This window comes from Pagrus major, chromosome 13, assembly GCF_040436345.1.
Source record: "Pagrus major chromosome 13, Pma_NU_1.0".
Lineage (NCBI taxonomy): Eukaryota > Metazoa > Chordata > Actinopteri > Spariformes > Sparidae > Pagrus > Pagrus major.
The window spans coordinates 29,293,671-29,313,979 of NC_133227.1; the positions used below are offsets into that span (position 1 = coordinate 29,293,671).

General features: G+C 41.9%; 1 protein-coding gene across 1 annotated transcript in view; it reads right to left on the bottom strand.

The window, feature by feature from the left end:
• Positions 1-6,045: 6,045 nt before the first annotated feature.
• Positions 6,046-20,309, bottom strand: part of LOC141006861 (uncharacterized) — a 34,350-nt gene continuing 20,086 nt past the window's right edge. The window contains exons 4-12 of the mRNA XM_073479134.1: positions 17,375-17,570; positions 17,054-17,284; positions 16,833-16,939; positions 16,242-16,389; positions 14,625-14,677; positions 10,690-10,787; positions 10,386-10,581; positions 9,652-9,864; positions 6,046-7,773 (exon numbers count right to left, since the gene is read on the bottom strand). Of these exons, the coding sequence (XP_073335235.1) occupies positions 6,568-7,773; positions 9,652-9,864; positions 10,386-10,581; positions 10,690-10,787; positions 14,625-14,677; positions 16,242-16,389; positions 16,833-16,939; positions 17,054-17,284; positions 17,375-17,570 (2,448 nt within the window). The 3' untranslated portion in view covers positions 6,046-6,567. The remainder of the gene's footprint in view (positions 7,774-9,651; positions 9,865-10,385; positions 10,582-10,689; positions 10,788-14,624; positions 14,678-16,241; positions 16,390-16,832; positions 16,940-17,053; positions 17,285-17,374; positions 17,571-20,309) is intronic.

The window sequence follows — 20,309 nt, forward strand, 5'->3', positions numbered from 1 at the left end:
CTCAGGTGTGGAAATTTGCTGGATTTCTTCGACAGTACGATGGTAAACTGAAGACTTTGAAACTGAAAATGTTTTATAGACAATAAACAATGAGAATAATTGTTTGTCGGCCAATCAGGATCAACGATATGAGACACGGGAAATGTTCGACACGTTTCGAGAGCTGAAACCAAAGAACCGAAGTCGCTGACGATGCAGAAATGTGAGGAAAACTTTTGGATTTCTTAATTTCTCTGAAAGTAAACTGAAAATCTGCATCATGCAAATTATTTTCTTGATTAAACAAACAATTCTTTAGTCCATAAAATCTCAAAAAAGTGACCAGATATCCTTAATCGTTCCCCTCATTTGAGTTGTAATCCAGATCTCCGTCCAAATCCAAACGTGTGTCACAGTTTTAAGTCCAGAGAAGCAGCAGCAGCTCAGTCTCTCTTTCGTACGTTAAAATGTCGCACGTGGCACCTTTTTCATTTGATCATTTATCTTCATGAATGTTGCTCACTGGATGAATCACATCGCTGAGCGCTCCGACAGCCACTAGGTGTCCCCGTGGAGTCCTGTAGGTCCGGTTTGCTCCCGACAGACGTGTCGCGGAGCCGAGCGAGCGTCCTGACGACGCTTTTTTCTAACGAGGTCGTCGAGAACACGACACGTGACGACAGGAGCCGTTGTTCAAGTCAATGACATGAAGGCGAATGAGCAAATTTCACTTTCATTTGCTTCCAAATATCAAAGTCCAATTTTCACTTTTTAACTATCAGGCACTTAATTTTTAAGTACTTTACATTAATGAGCAGTGCCGTTCAAGACTAACGCTGAAGTAGTGTGCAAAACACTGGATATAACAAATCTGTTTGAACATGCATAACAAGATGTAAACATTTAAATTTTAACTTTATCAAAAGGAAAAAATAAAAAGGAAATTATATCTAAAAGAAACTTTTTAAAAACTAAAGCTTAAATAACCAAAGAAGAAGGAAAACAACCTATTTCAACTCTCATACTGGTTTAAACATGTTGCTCAACTCTAAACTAAAGATGACCCCGTCCCCCTCTGATGACACGTTCAGCCCTCAGCGGCGTCTCGTCTTTAACATAAAACATTAACATGCAGGAAAACAAACGATAAGAACTCAAAAGGCAAAAATGTTCAGGAGATCAAACTGGTCCAGTGGAGCTGTGGGCGAGTGTCCGGGGAGGCTCGGGATGAGTTTGTAACGAAGAGTCGTCTGAAGGCAAAAGTGTTTCTGTAAGCGGCCGACATTCACGGTGACGCTCTCGGCTGCTCGGACGATAAAGTGACAAAAGTAACGACGTCGAGAATAAAAAAGAAAAGAGCTTGAAGAAGTGAAACCAGGCTGAGATTCACACCAGGTTCAGACAGTCAGAAAACTGACAGAGGTGGATCTGTTAAGACAGCCGGATGGTACGAAATATTTTTGCCAGTCGATGTACTGCGACGAAAAGTGTTACAACCCCGATCAGAATTTGATTCATTCGGTCCGATTACATTTCCAACGTCTAGACGAGCTGCGTGATAAAACTATTTTATTCCCATTCGAGTTGAGCCGAGATGCTCTACGGCCACACGAGGGAGATCTGGGTCATTTTAAGTCCAGGAAGTCAAACTTTACAGATGAAACAGACGTCTGTCAGACTGTCGACGGGACGCCTCCAACTACAAACGAGGTCAACTGTGATTCCAGTTTTATACGTGTAAAATGTTCCTTGAGCCAAGAACAGTGATTTAAAATGTAAAGTAAAGTCTACGGGCAGAGCAGGAACTCAGCAAGACATCTTATACTGTAATGTTCAGTGGGCCACGTAACCAGGAAGTAAACCAGGAAGTAAACCAGGAAGCTAGAAAAGTTTGGGGGCTTTTGCACCAAATGCGAGCAAGTCTCATTGATTTGACTGGCCGCCATCTTTGGGTCCAGCATCTAGTTGTATTATACATTTCTGGTGCCCAGATAGCAGAATTTATTCAAGTGACCGGGGGCCTTTATTTGAGTCCGGTATGCAGCTCTTATAATACATCCATTTCTCACTTTAACAGCTCTGACAGCCCAATCTGTGCATCGATTATTCTGGCTTCTGACAAAAACCTCTGTCACTTTTTCTCAGGCGCAATCGAGCGCGACACCAAGAAATGTCTTCGAACAGTCCGACCACATTCGAACGACGATAACATGAAGAACACAAGACGTACAAAAACATGGCAGTCGTAATCCCGTCAACACTTTTGTCTTCAGTCGGCCGCACAAACTCTTTCCTCTGAAGCACGCCGAGGCCTGCCGACTGCTCGAGTTCGACGCAGCGCAGCACGAAACACCTCACCGTAATAAATAAAGGGTTTACGGACACTGATGAAGCAGAGTAAGACACAGAATGTAGATTAACAGACCTGTTGTGAGACATATCAAACCTTACTGCATTGATGGAAATATGACTTCAAGAAATAATCATGAAAAGGAAGGAAACTCCTTGTTACTGCTCAGTTTTTCCCCACAAGTGAAGAAAAAAAAAAAAGACATTTCTTAAAGCAAACAGGATCAATGACCGATAAAGTCCTGAAATATTAGTAATAACTGACTTCAATATGATGATAAATGCTATAGAAAGGTTAGAGGTTGGAGTCTGGTGGTTTCTGGTGGATTAACATGTGCTTTGGTGCCTCTGCCCAGCTGTGATCTACTGAGTATTCACATCTGTACTCATGCATTCATTCACAAACAATTCATATCTGTCTCACCACATAAATCTGAGAAAAACTGCAAATATTTTCATAACAAGTCAGAATATCTTTCAATTTAGCTCTTTAAAACATTTCCCCCCAAAAACTCTCTCGACAAATTGAATCCAAACGCAGATCCGGAGTCGAGCTTTAACGATTTTGCTCGGATGAAAACAATTTGCAGCTTTATCAATAAAAATACAAACAAAAAACAATATGGCGATAGCTACGTAACTAAGGATAAAACAGCACCACTTAATTTCGGTGTCGTAGTTGATTCCACTACTTTAAAATAACAAACGTTGGCAAATATAAATATGTGAAAAACAAACGAAGCAGATGGTACAGTAGGTGTGCAAATCTGAACGAAACACACAGAGACGAGTCGAAGGAAAAGGCTGCGATTAAAGGGATACCTTGACATTTTAATTTGTTTTTTCCAGCTACACAAGTTTTTATGTCACAATATGGAGTCGCTGTTTTGTGTTGGCACTTAAGATGAGAAGAAGCAGCAGCTGTGGAGCAATGGAAAACCCTCGGGCTGCAACTAACGATTATTTTCACGATTAATCATTTAGTCTTTAAAATGCAAAAGTTTTTGTATCCGACCAACAGTCCAAAAACCCCCAAAACTCTTCATTTACAATCATAAATCCTCACTTTTAAGAGGCTGGAACCAGCAACTGTCTGAACGTCTGAAACAATTAATCGATTACCAAAATAGTTGGCGATTAATTTTCATAACTAACTAACCGATTAATCAACATGTTCTTTGGTGGATCCGTATCTGGATATCTGGATTAAAACTCATGTGATGCAGCAGAACAGTCAGAATGTAATCGGATCTCAGCAGCTGTTAATAACAACATTATAGGGACGACTATCGTAGGGATCCTACGCTTACTCGCTTTCTTACCGCGCCTTAGTTAAGAAGATTCATACCTCTCTCTCATGTCTGGACGCTGAATAAGAAGTCACCGTCAAGAGACTACAAGCCTAGCTTAGCACAAAGACTGGAAACAGATGGAAACAGCTAGCCTCCAAGCTCACTGGTTGTACATGTGCAAAAACAGAAGTGTAAGAGCAACAATATGTGGTTTTATAAACTCATCTGTTTACAGACGGGAGGAGAGCTCAGAGATGACTTTTTAACTTTTGGGATTAAAACGTGGATTCATCTTCACTCCTGCAGCAGCGATCACCTGAGGTGAGAGTCTCTGGTGGCTGCTGAGTTTGCTAGGTGCTAGCTTAACGCTCAAGTACAGTGAAGTAATCTGGCTTTTTGGGGCGGATAAACGCCGCGTGAGCAACACAAATGATCACTTCTCTTGCAGTAAACACACCATTAGACAACCACAAGTGCTGATGAGGCACAAATGTTCCTGTCGCTTTAATGTTTTAATAGTTTTATTCATGTTTAGTCTCGTCTTGTTCACTGACTTCCCTTCCCAGAAGTACTGAGAGGTGACAAAATGAAACGCACCGTTACCTTGAGTCAACTTGTGGATTTCTCTGGTTTTATTGTTGGAAACATTTGTGATAATATAAATACACAACTCAACAAATTATATAACAAAGGTCGAGTCGATTTTAGACATTTTAATGCAGAATTCCTACATATTATATCTTTAGATGTGTAACAGATCAGGCTAGCAGTTTCCTAGTGTCTTTATGCTAAGCTAAGCCAACCGGCTGCTAGCTACAGCTTCGTAACGACCGTACAATCATGAGATTGGCATAATTATTCTCGTCGTTCTTTGTGTATTTCACCAACACGTCAAACTCTTAATGTAAGAAGTTGAAACAGTCTCAAGCTACAGAAAAGCCCTTTCTTCTGAAAATGGAAAAATAATATATCATATAACACGGCAGCATAACTTCCCTTCACCTGAGACTAGTCCGCCGTCTGCCGACCTACTCTGCAACTAATTTGAGATCCAATCACGATGAGGTCTGAACGGAGATAATGAGAGGAGACGCATCCAGATACAGACTGAAGCTTAAAGACTAATTCTGCTGTTTTTCTATATTTTTCTTACAAAAGAGAGCAAAACCAACACCGTTCCTGTCGAGCTGTCAACACTTCCTTACTCCCTCACACAGAGTTGGTTTTGGTCTTCAGAAAAATATAAAACAACACCAGAATAATTATGGTCCAAGTGAGTCTGCTGTCTGATGAAATGCATGCTGGGAAAAAGGCACCACCGCCCTGAAACAGAAAAAGCAGGTGGATAAAAAAACAAAAAACCTGAGGTAGTCTGAATGTTTGGGCTACATGTTCATGTCAGATCTCTACGCTTCCCTCCGGCGCTGATGTGATTTCTTGCTGGTTAAACAACCTGAACAGCAGATAGTGATGAAGGCGGCTTCAGAGAATCAGTGAAATGTTCTTTAGTTTCATCTTTGAGCAAAGATTTCTGGATTAAAAATTGCATTCGACCAGTTTTAGCTGCTACTATTAAAAAGGGACAGTTCACTCTAAAATCAAAAATACATATTTTCCTCTTACGTGTGTTAATATTAATCCATCTACATCGTTTTTGTGTGAGTTGCAGACTGTTTGAGAGAGCGGCTAGCTAACGTAGCTTACTAAGGCCCAGACACACCAAACTAACACGATTTTAATTTCAATTTCGAGTAAATCTCGTAAGACTCTCTGACAGTTTGTACCGAGAGTCATTTAATAAAAAAACTCTGTCTCTGCCGTGTTTTTTTGTCGTTTATCTCCGTAGATTTATCTCAGAGTTCATGTTGCGTTCAGGTTCACGTCTTTAACTCTGAAATCTACATCGCTACGTCAAACAAAAGCAGAGCGTCCAGTTCATCTACGGCCAATATCTCCAAAACTCTCCCCAGAACAATGTAGATGGATAAACAGAACTACAGGTCAGAGGAACAACATCTATTTCGTGATTTTAAGATGTGCCGTCCATTTAAGACATTTTTTAAGACAAATTTAAGAACTTTGGCGTCTTTTTGTTTTGTTGGAAACACGTTTATATTCCCCAAAGTGACAGAATTCAGGCATCGTATCAACAGCAGGTCCAACATCAAGGTATCTCTTTAACTGAATGTGTTTGAAGCCGGCGATGAAACAGATCGCAGGCCTGTTTAAGGCACATATGTGTAAGAAAAGTGTATATAATTTCAGCTAACGAGCAGGACTATAGAAACGCTTCACTTAACGAGCTATAATGTGAAGACTGAGGAGCTTTTCCACTCCAGAGAACATCGAGACACTTTATCAGAAAATAACTATCTCTCTACAGAAGTAGAGTACAATTTAAAAATGAAACTACCAAACTACAGTACACTTTAGATGCTATTTAATGACGTCTTGATGCATAGCATCACCCATAGATGTATGTTCTTTTTTAATTTTAAGTAATATGGATCTTATTCAATATTTCACGGTAACATTGAATAGTGGAGTTAATAGTGTTATGGAGGGTTATGGCAGTGTTTGTTAAAGAGTCTCACTCCTGTTTCTTTTTTTAACCATAAAGAGACAGAAACCAACAGAGAGAAGAGGAGAAACTGATTTGTGATTGTCATGAGTCTCGGCGTCGTCATTCCTCTGCAAAGTTCAATCAACGACGTGATCGAAAAAAAACGAAAAAAAAACAAAACAGGAAATGACAACAAAATGGGAAACAAAGAGAAGTTCAAACGTTCTCAAAGGTGAAGAAAACAAACGTTCCCGCTCCGGCGTCCAAAACCATCACCAAACCCCCGACGGTGGATACGACTTTTTTAGATTCCAAAACCGACAAATCCCCGAATCCTCCGACAGTTTTCTCATCACAAAATGCTAATAAACAGAGGGAATGATGCTAAAAACAGTGTGTGTCAGCGTTTGAGGGCCCGGCTCGCTTCAGCTCTGCCGGTCCGGGACCAGAGAGGAGGCTGGGATCTGTCTCCTCCTGCTCGCACTTCCTCTCAGTTTCACATATTTCCACCACCTCCTCCTCCTCCTTCTTTACTCCTCCCTCTGCTTTCTCTGTCTCCGTCCTCGGGGGTTCGGCTTTAGATCCCGGAGGAAGAAATTTCTCAAACCTCGTCCCGTTCAGATCCTCCTCGAATTTCACCTGGAAGGGTGGCAGCCCGAGCAGGAAGGCCCTGATCCTGCTCGGGGAGCTCAGGTCTGCGGGTTCCTCCTGGTTCTTCGTCTCCACTTCCTGCTGTCCTCCTGCTGCTCCTCCTCCACTTCCCGCTGAGCTGGACCGGTCACTCTGGCTGAAGTCCTCGGCCTGCTCTCTGGGTCTCTTGGATGGCGATGGGTCTGTGGTTCCGTTGATCGTTGTCGGACTCGGCTCGGCTCCCTCCGTGCTGGGTCTCTTCACCGTGAAGCGTTTGCTGAGGTTGAGAGGCAGCGCCTGCTCGGGGGGAGGAGTCATGGGGGAGCAGGGGGGCTTGGTGCTCAGGTCCTGGGACAGAGCCTCAGACAGTCGGCGGGTGAAGGTCTGGAACTGTGTCGAGCCCAGACGAGTCCTCATCAGCTGGCACACCTGAACGCTGCAGTCCAGGTTCAGAGGCAGGACCCGCAGAGGGGGCAGAGGAGGCCGGGTGGTCCTGGCGTCCCGACTGCCTCCCCTCTGGGCTCCCTCGTCCACGTTGCACCCCGAGCAGCGGTTGTGCTGCGGGTGGAGCGGGTGCGGCTGAGGCTGAAGCTGGTCCCCGCTGGGATGAGGCGGATCCGGACTTCCACTCTTGGGCTGGAGGGTGTAGATGGTGGGATGGTGCTGGGTCGGGTCTTGAGGCGTCAGGGCCGGGCTCTCCAGGCCTCTCTGGAGGCTGATGCGGTTCCTGAAGACATCCAGTGGACACACGCCTTTGATGGGGCTGAAGCCGCTCAGAGAGCCTCCGACGAAGTGTCGCGGCAGAGTGGAGATGAGCACACCGGGAGCAGGAGCCACCGACTCCCCTCTGTCCGGCTTCAGCTCCTTCGGTTTGGGCTGGAAGGGGAGGAAGGGGGTGGACATGGGGGAGAGTTCGGGGGTGAGGGGCATGTTGACGGGGAGGATGGCCGGCTGGACGGGCTGCAGAGGAGAGAAGAAGAAAAAGGTCACAAGAGGAACGAATTCAGTTTGATCTGCACAACTTAGACCCTCATCATTTCTCTTACATAATCCTGATATGACTGAAGCTATTACAAGACACACGCTGCAGAGATCTGCTGGCGCTCCAGACGTCAAGGAAACTGTGTTGTTCTCATGACAGGACAAATCAACGTACTGTCCGTCAATTGTCCTGAATCACTGAACCTCAGTACAACACGTGCAGATAAGACGTGAAACTGTTTACTGTTACAAACGCACGTTATCACATCGTGCTGCAGTTTTGAATTATCGTTTTTCCAGCAGAGAAGGCAGTTTTTTTTTTGTGTCACTAAGTTTAGTTCAATTTAAAAGGCTTAACTTTTCTAAAAAATAGGGTTTAAATTTCTGGTTTTAAATCAGTTTTGAAAGAATCTTTGGGGGATGACGACAAATCGTCAATGTGGCGTCCAGACTTGCCGACCTTGAGAACTCAAAAACAGGGAGGATTTTGAACCCAAAGCCTGAAAAAAATGTAAGATTCAAGGCCTGTGTTTCCTGCATTCTGGTGACATTTAAAGAAAGAAACTAACAAAATAACAGCAGCAGTTTTTAATGTCAAATAAGTTATTTTTTTCTTTTAATTCTCACAAAAAAAGGTAGAATAATTCGCCCTCCTGCGTAAATCTAAAACATTTATCCCTTTTCATTAATTCATGTATGTTTTTGCCACTGCCTGTTTGTCAGCTTCTCGATGGGGATGACAGTGCGACCCTCCTGTGACTGACAGACAAAACAACATTTAACAGCCGCTTTTCTTTAAGTTTTTTGTAAGAGACGGGAGTTATTCTCTCCAGGTTGTATGAAATGTGTTTAAATATTCTTTCTCCTCTCTAGAGGAGCCGGAAACAGGTTATGATCATTAAAAAGGGAGATGTCAAACAAAATTGTCATAAATTGGGAGATATACAGGAGGATTGTGACCCACGGAGGAAACCGGGGGAGGGCAATGAAAAGCTTATATTAACTACTATTACTACTTTCTGAATATCATAATTAATTTGAGGAAATGTCTGCAACTAATAATCAATTTAACTGTTGATTCATCTGTTGATTATGTTCTGGATTAACTGATTAGTTGTTGGGTCTTTTAAATGATCAGAAAATTATGATAAATGTCGATCGGCTCGTTGCCAAAGCTCAAGATGACGTCTGCGAATGTCTTGTTTTGTCCACAAACTAAAGATGTTCAGTTTACAGTCACAGAGGAGGAAAGAAACCAGAAAATATTCACATTTAAGAAGCTGGAATCGCATAATTTTGGCTCTTTTTCAAACAATGACCAAAATAGTCTGCGAATGATTTAATAGTTGACAGCTAATCGATGAATCGCTGCAGTTTTATCTCTCAGGTTGCTGTTTCCACCATTCGAGGAGCCATTTTGTTAAGTTTTACTAGAAGTCCATGTGACAGGAAATGATATCACAGGGAAGGACCTCTGCTGACCACACTGCTGCACAACAAGATCAGTAACTGTGAAATATTCTCACAGCAGCACATTTCTCTGCTGGTCCAGCAGGGGGCGCCTCACCTGCTCTGTGCAGGTTATATACAGTTAAAGGTTTGGTATTGATCTGCTGTCAGTGCAGCAGCTCTGCTTCAGCCTGCTCCTCCTCAACATCCTGTGATCGATCACAAACTACACAGGCTCAAATCATCAATATTTCGACATCCACGTCGTCATATTTCCAAAAGGCAGAAACACGTTGCATCACTGGGATGTTATTTTAAGAGCGTATCAGGCTCACAGGTGGAGATTATTTGACACAAGTAGATTTCAGATGGTTGAATTATCACTTTACTGTAAATCTAATCTGTTACCCTGTGCGTGCTGCTGGGCGTCGGTCCTCCTGCAGCTCTGGCTGGAAGCAGCGGACTCTGCTGCGTCGGCTGAGGCTCTGCTGCTGCTGCTTTGGCTTTGGCCTGCTGCTGAGCCAGCAGCTTCGCCTGAGCGATCAGCGTGGCCTTGTTGCGGGTTCCCGGCGGCCGGCCCCGTCCTCTCTTCACCACCACGGTGCCGTTCGGGTTCACGATCTGTTCAGAGGGAAGACGATCAGAGGTGACTCCTGTGATGCTATTATTAATGATTACATAGTCTTATTAATGTGAATAAGCATCTTGTGAGGCCTTAATACCTGTAAACTAATGCTTAATACAATAATAAACTTTATTTATATAGCACCTTTAAAAACAGGTTTTACAAAGTGCTTTGACAAACAAGAAAAAGCAGGAAACTCAGGAAGACAATACTACAGAATAAACACTCAACAGTCGAGAAGCCGAGTCAAAGGTGAAGTTAAAACAAGAACACAACAAGTCGATTTGATTAATGACAAGAAAAAGGAATAAAAGCGCTAAAACCAGCAAAATCACAGAAGAAGAAAGAAAAGTAAGGCAGAAAAAGACGATAATGACCTTAACACACGAGGCATTATCACGTACTGTAAATGTGCAGCAAAGAGTCGAACATGATATTAAAATATAATAAAATTCACTCTTGGATCGTTTATAAAATCTTGCCATCAGATGGTTTGTTTCAGTTTCCTGTCACTTACAGTTCGAGAGGCAGCAGCAGGGGTTGCCATCTTCTTCTCCTTGGCTTTGGGTCCTGGTCTTCTGCCTCTTGGAAGCGGCTTCCTTCCTCTGATCCCTCTGGGTTTGGGAGGCATGGTCGGGGTTTCTGGGATTTTGAATTCGACTCCTCCTCCTCCTCCTCCTGCTCTGAGGTGCTCTTCATAAGGCAGCATCAGCCTGAGGAACACATGAATACGTCAGTTAGCTTGTTTTCAGCCAGGATCATTTTTATATTTTGAGGATTTGGGAGAGGTGGTGGTGGGGGGGTCAGTGTCTCTGTCGGACCTCTCGTAGTGTCTCCGGGTGCAGGTAGCAGCGCTGGTGCTGCCGGGGCATCCTCCCAGCTCGTTATAAACCACTTTCCAGAGACGGTTCAATGTCACCTGTGATTAACACACACACACATACACACACACAAATATGAGGATGATCAACTTTAAACTCCTGAAATCCTGCAGAAAAAGAAAAACGTGTGCCGAGACGGACGGTCACACAGGAAATCTTTCACAGGCTGTTGCTTCTACTTGTAGCATGTGGAGGAAGTCCTAACATCCACTGACAGTCTGTTGGACGACAGGGACAAGCTGTCTGGAGCTCAGCAGGTGGCGCTGGGCTGCAACGCCAGGTCCCATTTACAGAGATTTAAAAACAAGATTCCCAGCAACACTACAGGAAAAATTAGAGAAGCTCAACTTTATGCAAATGAACTCTGTGCCACTGCCAACCAGGTGAGAGCTAATCAGGTAAGTTTAGATTCCCACAGAACTGGAAGCACAGAGTTGTTTTCTACTCGGCCGCACAATGGGAGTGAAATTACACATGAGATTACATCTGTTTTTTTATCAGTGAGGACGCCGTAATCTGCTCTGTGCCTCAGCGAACAGGCTGAGCAACGTGACGCTGGTCCACCTCCAACCTGTTTTCACTGATCACATTCAACACCGACGTCCTTCATGTTTCAGTTTCCTCTCCAGTCAGCATTCAGACGAGATACTAAAGTACAAAACTGACCAAAAATCACTGTGTTCGAATCAAAAATGTAATTATTCTTGCGTAAAAAACCATTAAAACTGAAGAAAGTGATGTCAGTCAGGAATAAATAATAGAGCCGAGTTATTTTTCAAGCAAAATGATCAAACATTTTTGGTTTCCAGCTTCCTAAATGTGCTTCATGCTTTTTCTTTGTTTTGGGTTTTGGACTGTTGGCTTTCTTTACATTTTAATTTAAAATTAAAACATCACAAGGGTCGCTATAAAAAACCTGATCCCTTCTTAGCTCTGTGACATCACTGGCAGTATATATGGACTTTCTCCTTACAGTACAGAGCGTGTGCTCTCATGTAACGCAAGGTAACACATTTAAGTTACTAAATAAAGCACCGCCAAACATGTTAAAAAACACACGAGACAAGTACTAATAACTAGGGATAAATTATCGGCCCAATAATGGAAAATTTACATTATATTGTGCAGCATCTACACACAGCAGGTGGTCGTATGCACCTTTTGTGTTGTTTTGTGAGCCGCCAATAAAAACAGAGAAGAAGAACAACAAACAACCTGAGAAGAGCCACACAACGTTGACATGAGACACATGTCGTCACTGATGTGGACTGTTTTTTAACAAAAAGAGCATGACATGAGGGGAAAATCTCATCACAGCTATGAAATATGTAATAAACCATGTTTGCTCACTACATCTGAGCCTCTTACACTCAGGTGTGCATGAAAAAAAGCATAAAAATGTTGGTTTCAATTATCGGTTATCGTATCGGCTGAAAGAAATCCATATTGTGCATCCGTACTAATAATACCTGCAACAATAAGAACATAAGACACCAGAAACGGCGCCGTTAGCAGCAGAGTACGAGTCGCAGGTGTTTGTTGTTGAAGTAGGTGTGAGTGTGTGTGACAGGAGGGAGGAGGGGGTCGTCAGGGGGAGTAAAGAGTCGAGTCGAGGCAGAAAAACAGTCGACCCTTGAGGCAGGAAGAGAGAAAAATGTGGGTCGCGTTGTAGCTAACAGCATTCCAGCATTTGGAAAAGATAAAAGTTGTTTTAGCGGATATATTTTTTGTCATCGCCCTTTAATAACGTCTCGCAGCAGCTCTGTAAACTATAATGTTCAGATTAATTCAAACGAAACTGGAATTCATCTGAACTTTATATTTTCAGAAAGCCGCAGCGCTGAGTGAAGTGTGTGTGTGTGTGTGTGTGTGTGAGTGTGTGTGTGTGCGTGTGTGTGTGTGTGTGTGGTGGCGTTGACACGTTTCCATACATTATACAGTGTGTCATTAGGGGTGTAACTCTGCTGTATAATACAGCATTGTTCAGCGCGAGGCTCAGTTCAGCACAGCGGCTGAAGCTGAACGGGCCTTTTGTTGTCAGCAGAGCAGCTCTGAGCTGAAACTGAACCGCCTGTTTTTTATTTATTGTAAAGCTGCTTTTGTTGTGTGTTTATTTACTGTAAACAGCTGAAGAACGACTGATTGTCCAGGCAGAACGCCACTGTTTCGTTCTGAGGACACAAATGTTAGTTTATACAGGCGAATGTGACAGTTAATTTAAAAATGTAACAGTATCAGCTCCTCCTGACGTCGTCAAGGTATCGTCAAGGTTTGTTTGTTTGTTTGATTTCCAAAGTATTATTTTAATTTACTATAACAGTCTTTGGTGGCATCTGCTGAGGGAACGTGCAAACATTGTAGTCAAACGAGTAGTTCAACCATTTAAGGAATGCTCATTTGTTGCAGGCGTACAGCCAAATGTCTGGAGAGTAATTATAAAGCTACAGCTAGCATACAGTTAGCTTAGCATAAAGACTGGAAACAGGGGCAAACAGTTAGCCTAGCTCTGTCCGAAGGTAACAAAAATGCACCTCAAAAGATCACAGATAAACATCAACAAAGTGTAAAAACGACAAAATGCTGTTTCACGAGGGCAGGCTAGCAGTTTCCCCCCGTTTCCAGTCTTTATGCTAAGCTAACTGGCTGCTTGTGGTATCTTCATATTAAACATACAGTCATGAAAGTGGTTTCAATCTTCTCTTGCAACACCAAGAAAGAAAAAAGAGAAAAGGCAAACTATTCCTTTAAAAGGTACACGACAGTGTGTAGAGAAGAAATTAAACCTCAGAGTTTTAGTATTTACAATATTAATGAGGAAATAATACATCAGTGAGTAAACAAGCTGCTCTCAGAGGAAAATAAGGTCCCAGAACACTGAAGCTAGAAAGGTGGCAGGGTCCGCCACATATAAACACAGTAAAACAGTATGAAAGAGTGTTTGCCCTTTAAGGTCAGTTTGTTTATTCAGTCATGAAAACAAAGAGTTTGTTTGTTTAGACAGAAAAAAAAAAATCAATCAAAGTCAACAGGATGTCTACAGGCATCAGACGCTTCACTTTAACGCTCTTTACACATTTTTAAGATAATATTTAACCAAATTTAAGACTGATTTTTGGAGAAATCCAAAAAGTAAGTAGTATAATATGTGGCCCCGTGCAGGGAGTCGGTGGTTATTAGAGTGTAAACCAGTAAAAAGACGGTATTAGGCTGCAATATTGGATCAGAACCCCTCAAACACTAAACAAATCGACCCCATCAGATCCTCTTTGCGTACTAAATGTAAAGTATTAACTGGAACTTACATGTTTTGTTTCTGGGACCGTGTAAAGAAAAAAATCGCCATGTTCGGTTTTTACAGCTAAATAAAAGTTAATTATTTAACCGGATCTGGTTTAGAGAAATCTTCAGAGCACTTTCCACGGAAAGAAAATAAAAGGAAATGAGAGCAGCTTCATTAGCGTGTGGCAGCCACTGATAACTCACTTGCTCAATGATCTTTGTAACTTCATTCAGAGAAGGAAGTGGCCCAACGAAAAGTATGAATCAGTTGTATGAAACAATAGTGTGTTAGGAACGATGTGTACTTGTGCGCACAATGCAGCTTTTTTCCCCCCTTTGTTATTCGATATCTATCAATTTTATTAATCTACCAGTTCCAGGCCTGTGACGAAAGATAACGAAAATCATATTGTTACTGCAAATGTGTGTGAATGTCGGGGACTAAGAGAAAATAATAGTAAAAAATTGAAATGTAAAACCCTTTCAGGACTTTCAAGGCCCTAATATTTATAAAAAATTCAATTTAAGACATTTTGAGACATTTTTAAAGACTTCCTGGATTAAATGAGTTTCTGAAGTAACTTGCAGTGACTCACCTTTTTATATCCTCCGAGTCGTTTCACCACAGAGTACATGAGGAAGAGGTCAACTGAGGAAACGGAGGACAGACATGTTGAAACTCAGCGTCGCAGCCGGCAACGACAAGTGGAAACAGACAAAACATGCAAATATCAAACACGGAGCAGATAAACACGCAAATCAGGTGGTAATAATGAAATAAAAAGTTCAGTTTGACTGGACAAATATGTTCTGATACAAACGGGTCCGCAAAGTACCTGATGTGCTGATGATTTTACTCTCTGCTGCTGATCCAAACGAAACAGACGTCCTGTGTTTATTATATTTCAGCTCTACAAAGTGACTTCGACTGCTGCTTTAAGTACGATAACAACATTTTCATGATTTCAGCTGCCACACAGTCACAACTTCACCCTTCTGTTGCTCTGCTGCTCTGAAGTTTATTCACAATCCAGTCGAGATCAAGAAGTTTCTTTAAATATCAGATAATCACCAACAGTCACACTTCATTTGATGCGATACTGAAGGCCGGCTTCACACTGTTTTTTTTGTTTTTTTATAAAAAGGTAAATCTTTTGAAAGTAAAGTAAGAAATTGAAGGAGGCTCTGGATTATTTACGATATTATCATGTGTGTGTTATTGAGACAATATTGGTATATCAAGAGACCCCTATAGGAAAAATATGTATAATTTACTTTTACTTTTGATACTTAAGTACATTTAATATCAGACACTTTAAAACTTTAAAAGTATTATTTGTATGAGTGTCGCTCACTTTTACCAAAGTAATAATTTGAGTTTCGGTCATTTCAGCGATCTCAACACTTGATGGCGAAGCCACAAAAACAGGCTCACAGTTTGATGCAATATAAATAAAAAGCAGATAGAAGTAAGAGCTGGATGTGCTGTTATCCATATCAACTTATAATAAGTCACTGTTGTGTTCACTTCTTATATAACCGTTCCCAAGTGGGAGGAAAAAACCCCAAAAAACAATAAATCAGTTATTGCATCGGACCCAAGCTGTCAACACAAAGCGTCGGTATTTGACACTCAACAATCAACCATCTTCTTCATGAAGTTACATTTTGTTTCTTTCAATTCGTTTTCTGCGGTTGGTGAATTGTGAAACAGCGTTCGACAGCAGAGATAAGATTTAAAGTCCTGAACACACAGAATGAAACCAGTCGAGCAGGAGTTTTCAGCTGCAGCCGCCCGTATCCCGACAGGGAGCTGCTTTAAAAAGCTGTCGGTTCTGGCAGGAGTAATGTTACTGGTTGTATATATTGTAACGGCATGATCAGTTTTATTGAGTTTGACGAGCGTGTGTGTTTGAGGGCTGATGAAACAAACTAAGCTTCATCTGTTTTAGGTTGTCGGTCTGGAACTCTCTGTTGTTTCTGCCTCTAGAAAAACATTTTTAATCTCAGTGGCGCAATTCTGGTTCGGTGAAAAGCATGACTTCTCAAGGGGTCATAGGACGTTGGCCACGGATTTAGCCAGAAGCAGAGTGCATGATGGGAATGAATCGAACCTGTGACCTTCCTTTCATTTATCAAATGTCGAAACACTCATGCATTCACCTTCGAAAGACAGAGAGCAAGAAAAGACGAAGCAGAGAGAAGAGACTCACTCTTCTTGAAGCCGAGGTTTGGGACTTTGTGGATTGGCGAGCCCTGTCGCTCCATGAAGGCGAAGAGCTGATCCAGGAACAGCTGCTCTTCAGGGTGAGGGAGCCAGCTGCCCTCGCAGCCGACCTCCACGCTGCCCATCACGTTCTCCTGAGAGGAAAAACACGTCCAGGATTACAACAGGAACACACACAGAGACATATGGTTTGAGATAAAAGACAGTTGAACCAGTTAACAGAAGCATAAATATACGGGGAACTACCCTGCACTGAAACAATAACTCTAATGAAGCGTGTAACGTTCGTCAGAGGTTTGGATTAAACTCAGCGGTCATTTTGAGGATGTCATTGTGTTGTTGTGGTGTTGTTACATCCCAAACCCTGCTGGACCTCCAGGAAGAGATTTTCCACTTCACTTTCAACACAGAGGCTTCAAATAACAGTTTCATAAGAGCTTAAATAAACACAGACGACGCAGCAGTTTGTGATATTTACATCAACACATCAACATGTTTTCTACGTGAAGCATCTTTGGTTGTTTGTACAGGTTTAATACAAAGATTCAAATAGGAGTAGTGTATATGAAGAACAAACCTTCATCTTCTCGATCCAGGACTCTGATTGGCTGGAGTTCGGGGAGTCTTTGCCGTCTCGGCCTCTCCTCTTGCGAGGTCGCCCTCGAAGACTGAGAGACGGACATCCTGGACAACAAGAAACAAGAAGATTCAATCGTCTTCTGTTCAGGTATCTGCCTCAATAACCCTGTCAGGCTAATGCTCCTCAGCCTCCCCCTGTGGTTTCACCGTCACACTCACTGAACTGCCAGGAGAAGCTGGCGCTGCTCTCCAGCGTCGGGTGGCTGAAGGTGTCCCTGCAGTACATCAGTCGGGTGGAGGGCAGCGCCTTGATGGCGCCCAGGGCCAGCAGGTGGGGGTCCTGCAGCCCCGGCCCCCTCGCTCCATCCTGGATGCGTCTCTGCAAGGAGCGAAAGCGGCAGTACTGCGGGTAGCTGAGCACTTTGATGCTCTGACGCTCAACCAGGTCGTCTGAGAGGAAAAGACACGAGACACGTGTGAGACAAACGTCCTCCGTCTGTAAATTAGATCATCCGTCAAGCGTCCTGTGATCTTTCTTACTGTCGGGTTTGTCTTTGAGCGGCTCGCTGCTCTTGATGCCGTTACTGTCGCTGCTCTGTGGAGGCTTGTGGAGGCCGTTGATCCCGCAGGGCAGCACCTTCAGGCAGCTGCTCCAACCTGCCGGCTGCCCACACGCCCATCGCACCAGGTCCTCCACCCGCACCACCATCTTCCTGGACACGGCCAGAACCTCATCCTACAATCACAAACAGGTTTGTTCCACAGTTAGATCAAAATTTGTCTTGATAGAATATTTTGATATTTGTCAGCTTGTGGATGAAACAGATTTATTACAACGCTGACAAAGCACAAAGCTTTTCATCAGATTTTAACGCTGCATCTTCATGATTTTTGTCCTCAGAGGCACTTCCTGCTCCTCCCATGCTCCTCCTGTTCAACTATCACCTGCTTATTCATATTCAAGAACACACCTGAACATGTTTCACACACAAGTCCTGGTATTTACACAATAAGACAAACAGAGTAGAGTCTGACAGATCAGGCTGAAACTGCTCAAATAAGGTTTTATTAGAAGATGTGAGCTGTCTGAAAACTGAGCTTGAACTTAAACATGAGGAATAATTCTTCAAAAAACATCTTTAAAGTTCAAGACTTCTGTTACTTTCAAACAGGCAAGATGGTGATTTTAGTGTTTGACTTGTTATTTAACTTGTCAGTCCAACTTTTGGGGTAAAAAATCCATCTCACGTGTTGACGTTCTGCCCCTTTTTAAAGCATTACTCATCGTTTCATTACGTCTCATCTGTGCTTTATCACTTGAATTATATTTCTTTGAAGGCACACACACTAATTTATATACATCTATATATTTATTAATAATAAAGATTAAATAAGACAACAGTAAATAAGGCACTTAATTACAACATTGAAGTACTGTTTACATACAACAGTAGTAATGATCCAGTAATAAAACAGGTCACTCATGAGTACTTTAACTTTAAGTACATTTTGTTTGTAATACTTGCATGACTTGTACTTGTACTGGAGTATTTAATAGTGATATTTAGTGCTGTTTGGCTACTTTAACTTCAGTAAATTGTGTAAAAACTTCCTCCACCACTGGATATGATGCAACATTTAAAAAATGAAAGAGGAAGTTTATGAAAAATACTCTGAGGAGAGGCGCATGCTGGACTGAAACTATTTAATGCATCTTTATGCAGCTTCCTCCGGAGCCACAAAAAGCTTTATACTACTTTATTCACGTTTGTGGTCGTACTCCACAAGACCCGCAAACACACGTCAATGTGAAAAATTGGTGGAGTTGGCCTTTAAGTTAATATGTGACAAACTGAGCTGCTGTTCACGCGGTTTAAAGTGAAGCCGACGCTGCGAACGTCTCCTCCTATTCCAGTTTGTCAGCTGCGAGCCCAACCCCCCTCAATAAAACCTCCACCCCCTCTGGGCTGCAGCCAGGTGGGAGCTCCTCACATTCCTGCTCCTCCACCAGCAGCCAGGTGGGAGCTCATTAACAACACAAAGTGGCTCTGAAGGACTCCCCAATAAACATCTTTAAAGCTCAAATATTCTGTCTGTCACCGTCTTCAGTGTGATCTCGTTGACTGAAGAGCCTCGTTACGTAAATGTGACGCCAGTTTTAAATGTCACTTTTACGTTAAAATCACTTTATTTCAGCCCTTTTGAGACGTGGAGTAAGAAACATTGGTGGTTTCTTCCACTGGTCATTTGACAGATGTCTTTTACGTCAGCGGTTCTTATTGCGTGATATTTGGGAGGCTTAAAGAAGCGCTGATTATTTTCATTATCGATTAATTTGCTGATCTTTTTCAGGACTGGTTGTTCGGTCTATAAAAAGTAAAGAAAAATGCTCATCACAACTTCCCAGAGCCCAAAGTCACGCCTTCAAATTGCTTCTTTTGTCTCTCGTCACACTTCATTTACTGTCAGAAATGACCGCGAAAATCAGCAACTCCTCACATTTTTTATCAACTGCAAGAGCGAGAGCTGGTAACTTATCGCTTCAGGCTCTGGTATAAAGTCAGATAATACTGTAACTAATGCAGCCTGGGAGAGAACTGAGAACATTTTCTTAATTAATCTAACGACCATCAATTGAATTAAACAGATTTTATTTTCTTTGATCATAAAAGATAAGTATTCATTTATTACAGCAGCATCAACGAGGCGAATGAGAAGGGCCTTTAATTTCTGTGACAATATGGTCTAAAAGCAATATTGTGATATTTTCAGGTCATATCTCGATATATATATATATATATATATATACATACATACATATATACATATATATATATATATATATATATATACATACATACATATATACATATATATATATATATATATATACATATATACATATATACATATATATATATATATATATATATATATATATATATATATATATATATATATATATATATATATATATATATATATATATGTATATATGTATATATATATATATATATATATATATATATATACACACACACATATAAAAAATATAAAAAGCACTTCATAAATGCTAGGACTAGGCGACAAAATCAAATATCACATTTGAGACCAAACACCTCGATATTACAGATGCACTGATTGTAATTTTGAAGTCTGACCTGCTGATTCTGACACAAACTATTGTGTAATCTTTTTTTAATGAAAATTTAATTGTATGTTCGTAATAAAACACTGACTATTAAACAGCTAATAGAAAATAACTGGCTCCTCCTCGGCTCCTCCGGCTAACAGGGTTGGGGCGCCTCAGGGCAATCAGCTGGTCGCGGTTGTAAACAATGCCGGCTGTGTTGCAGGCATGGCTTCCAGTCATCAGGGGAGACCCAAGTGCGAGAAAAGTTCAAAGAAGGCATCCAAACTGAGGAAAAAGCATCTTGATGTGTGGATAATGTATAAAACCACAGCGCAGTGAACA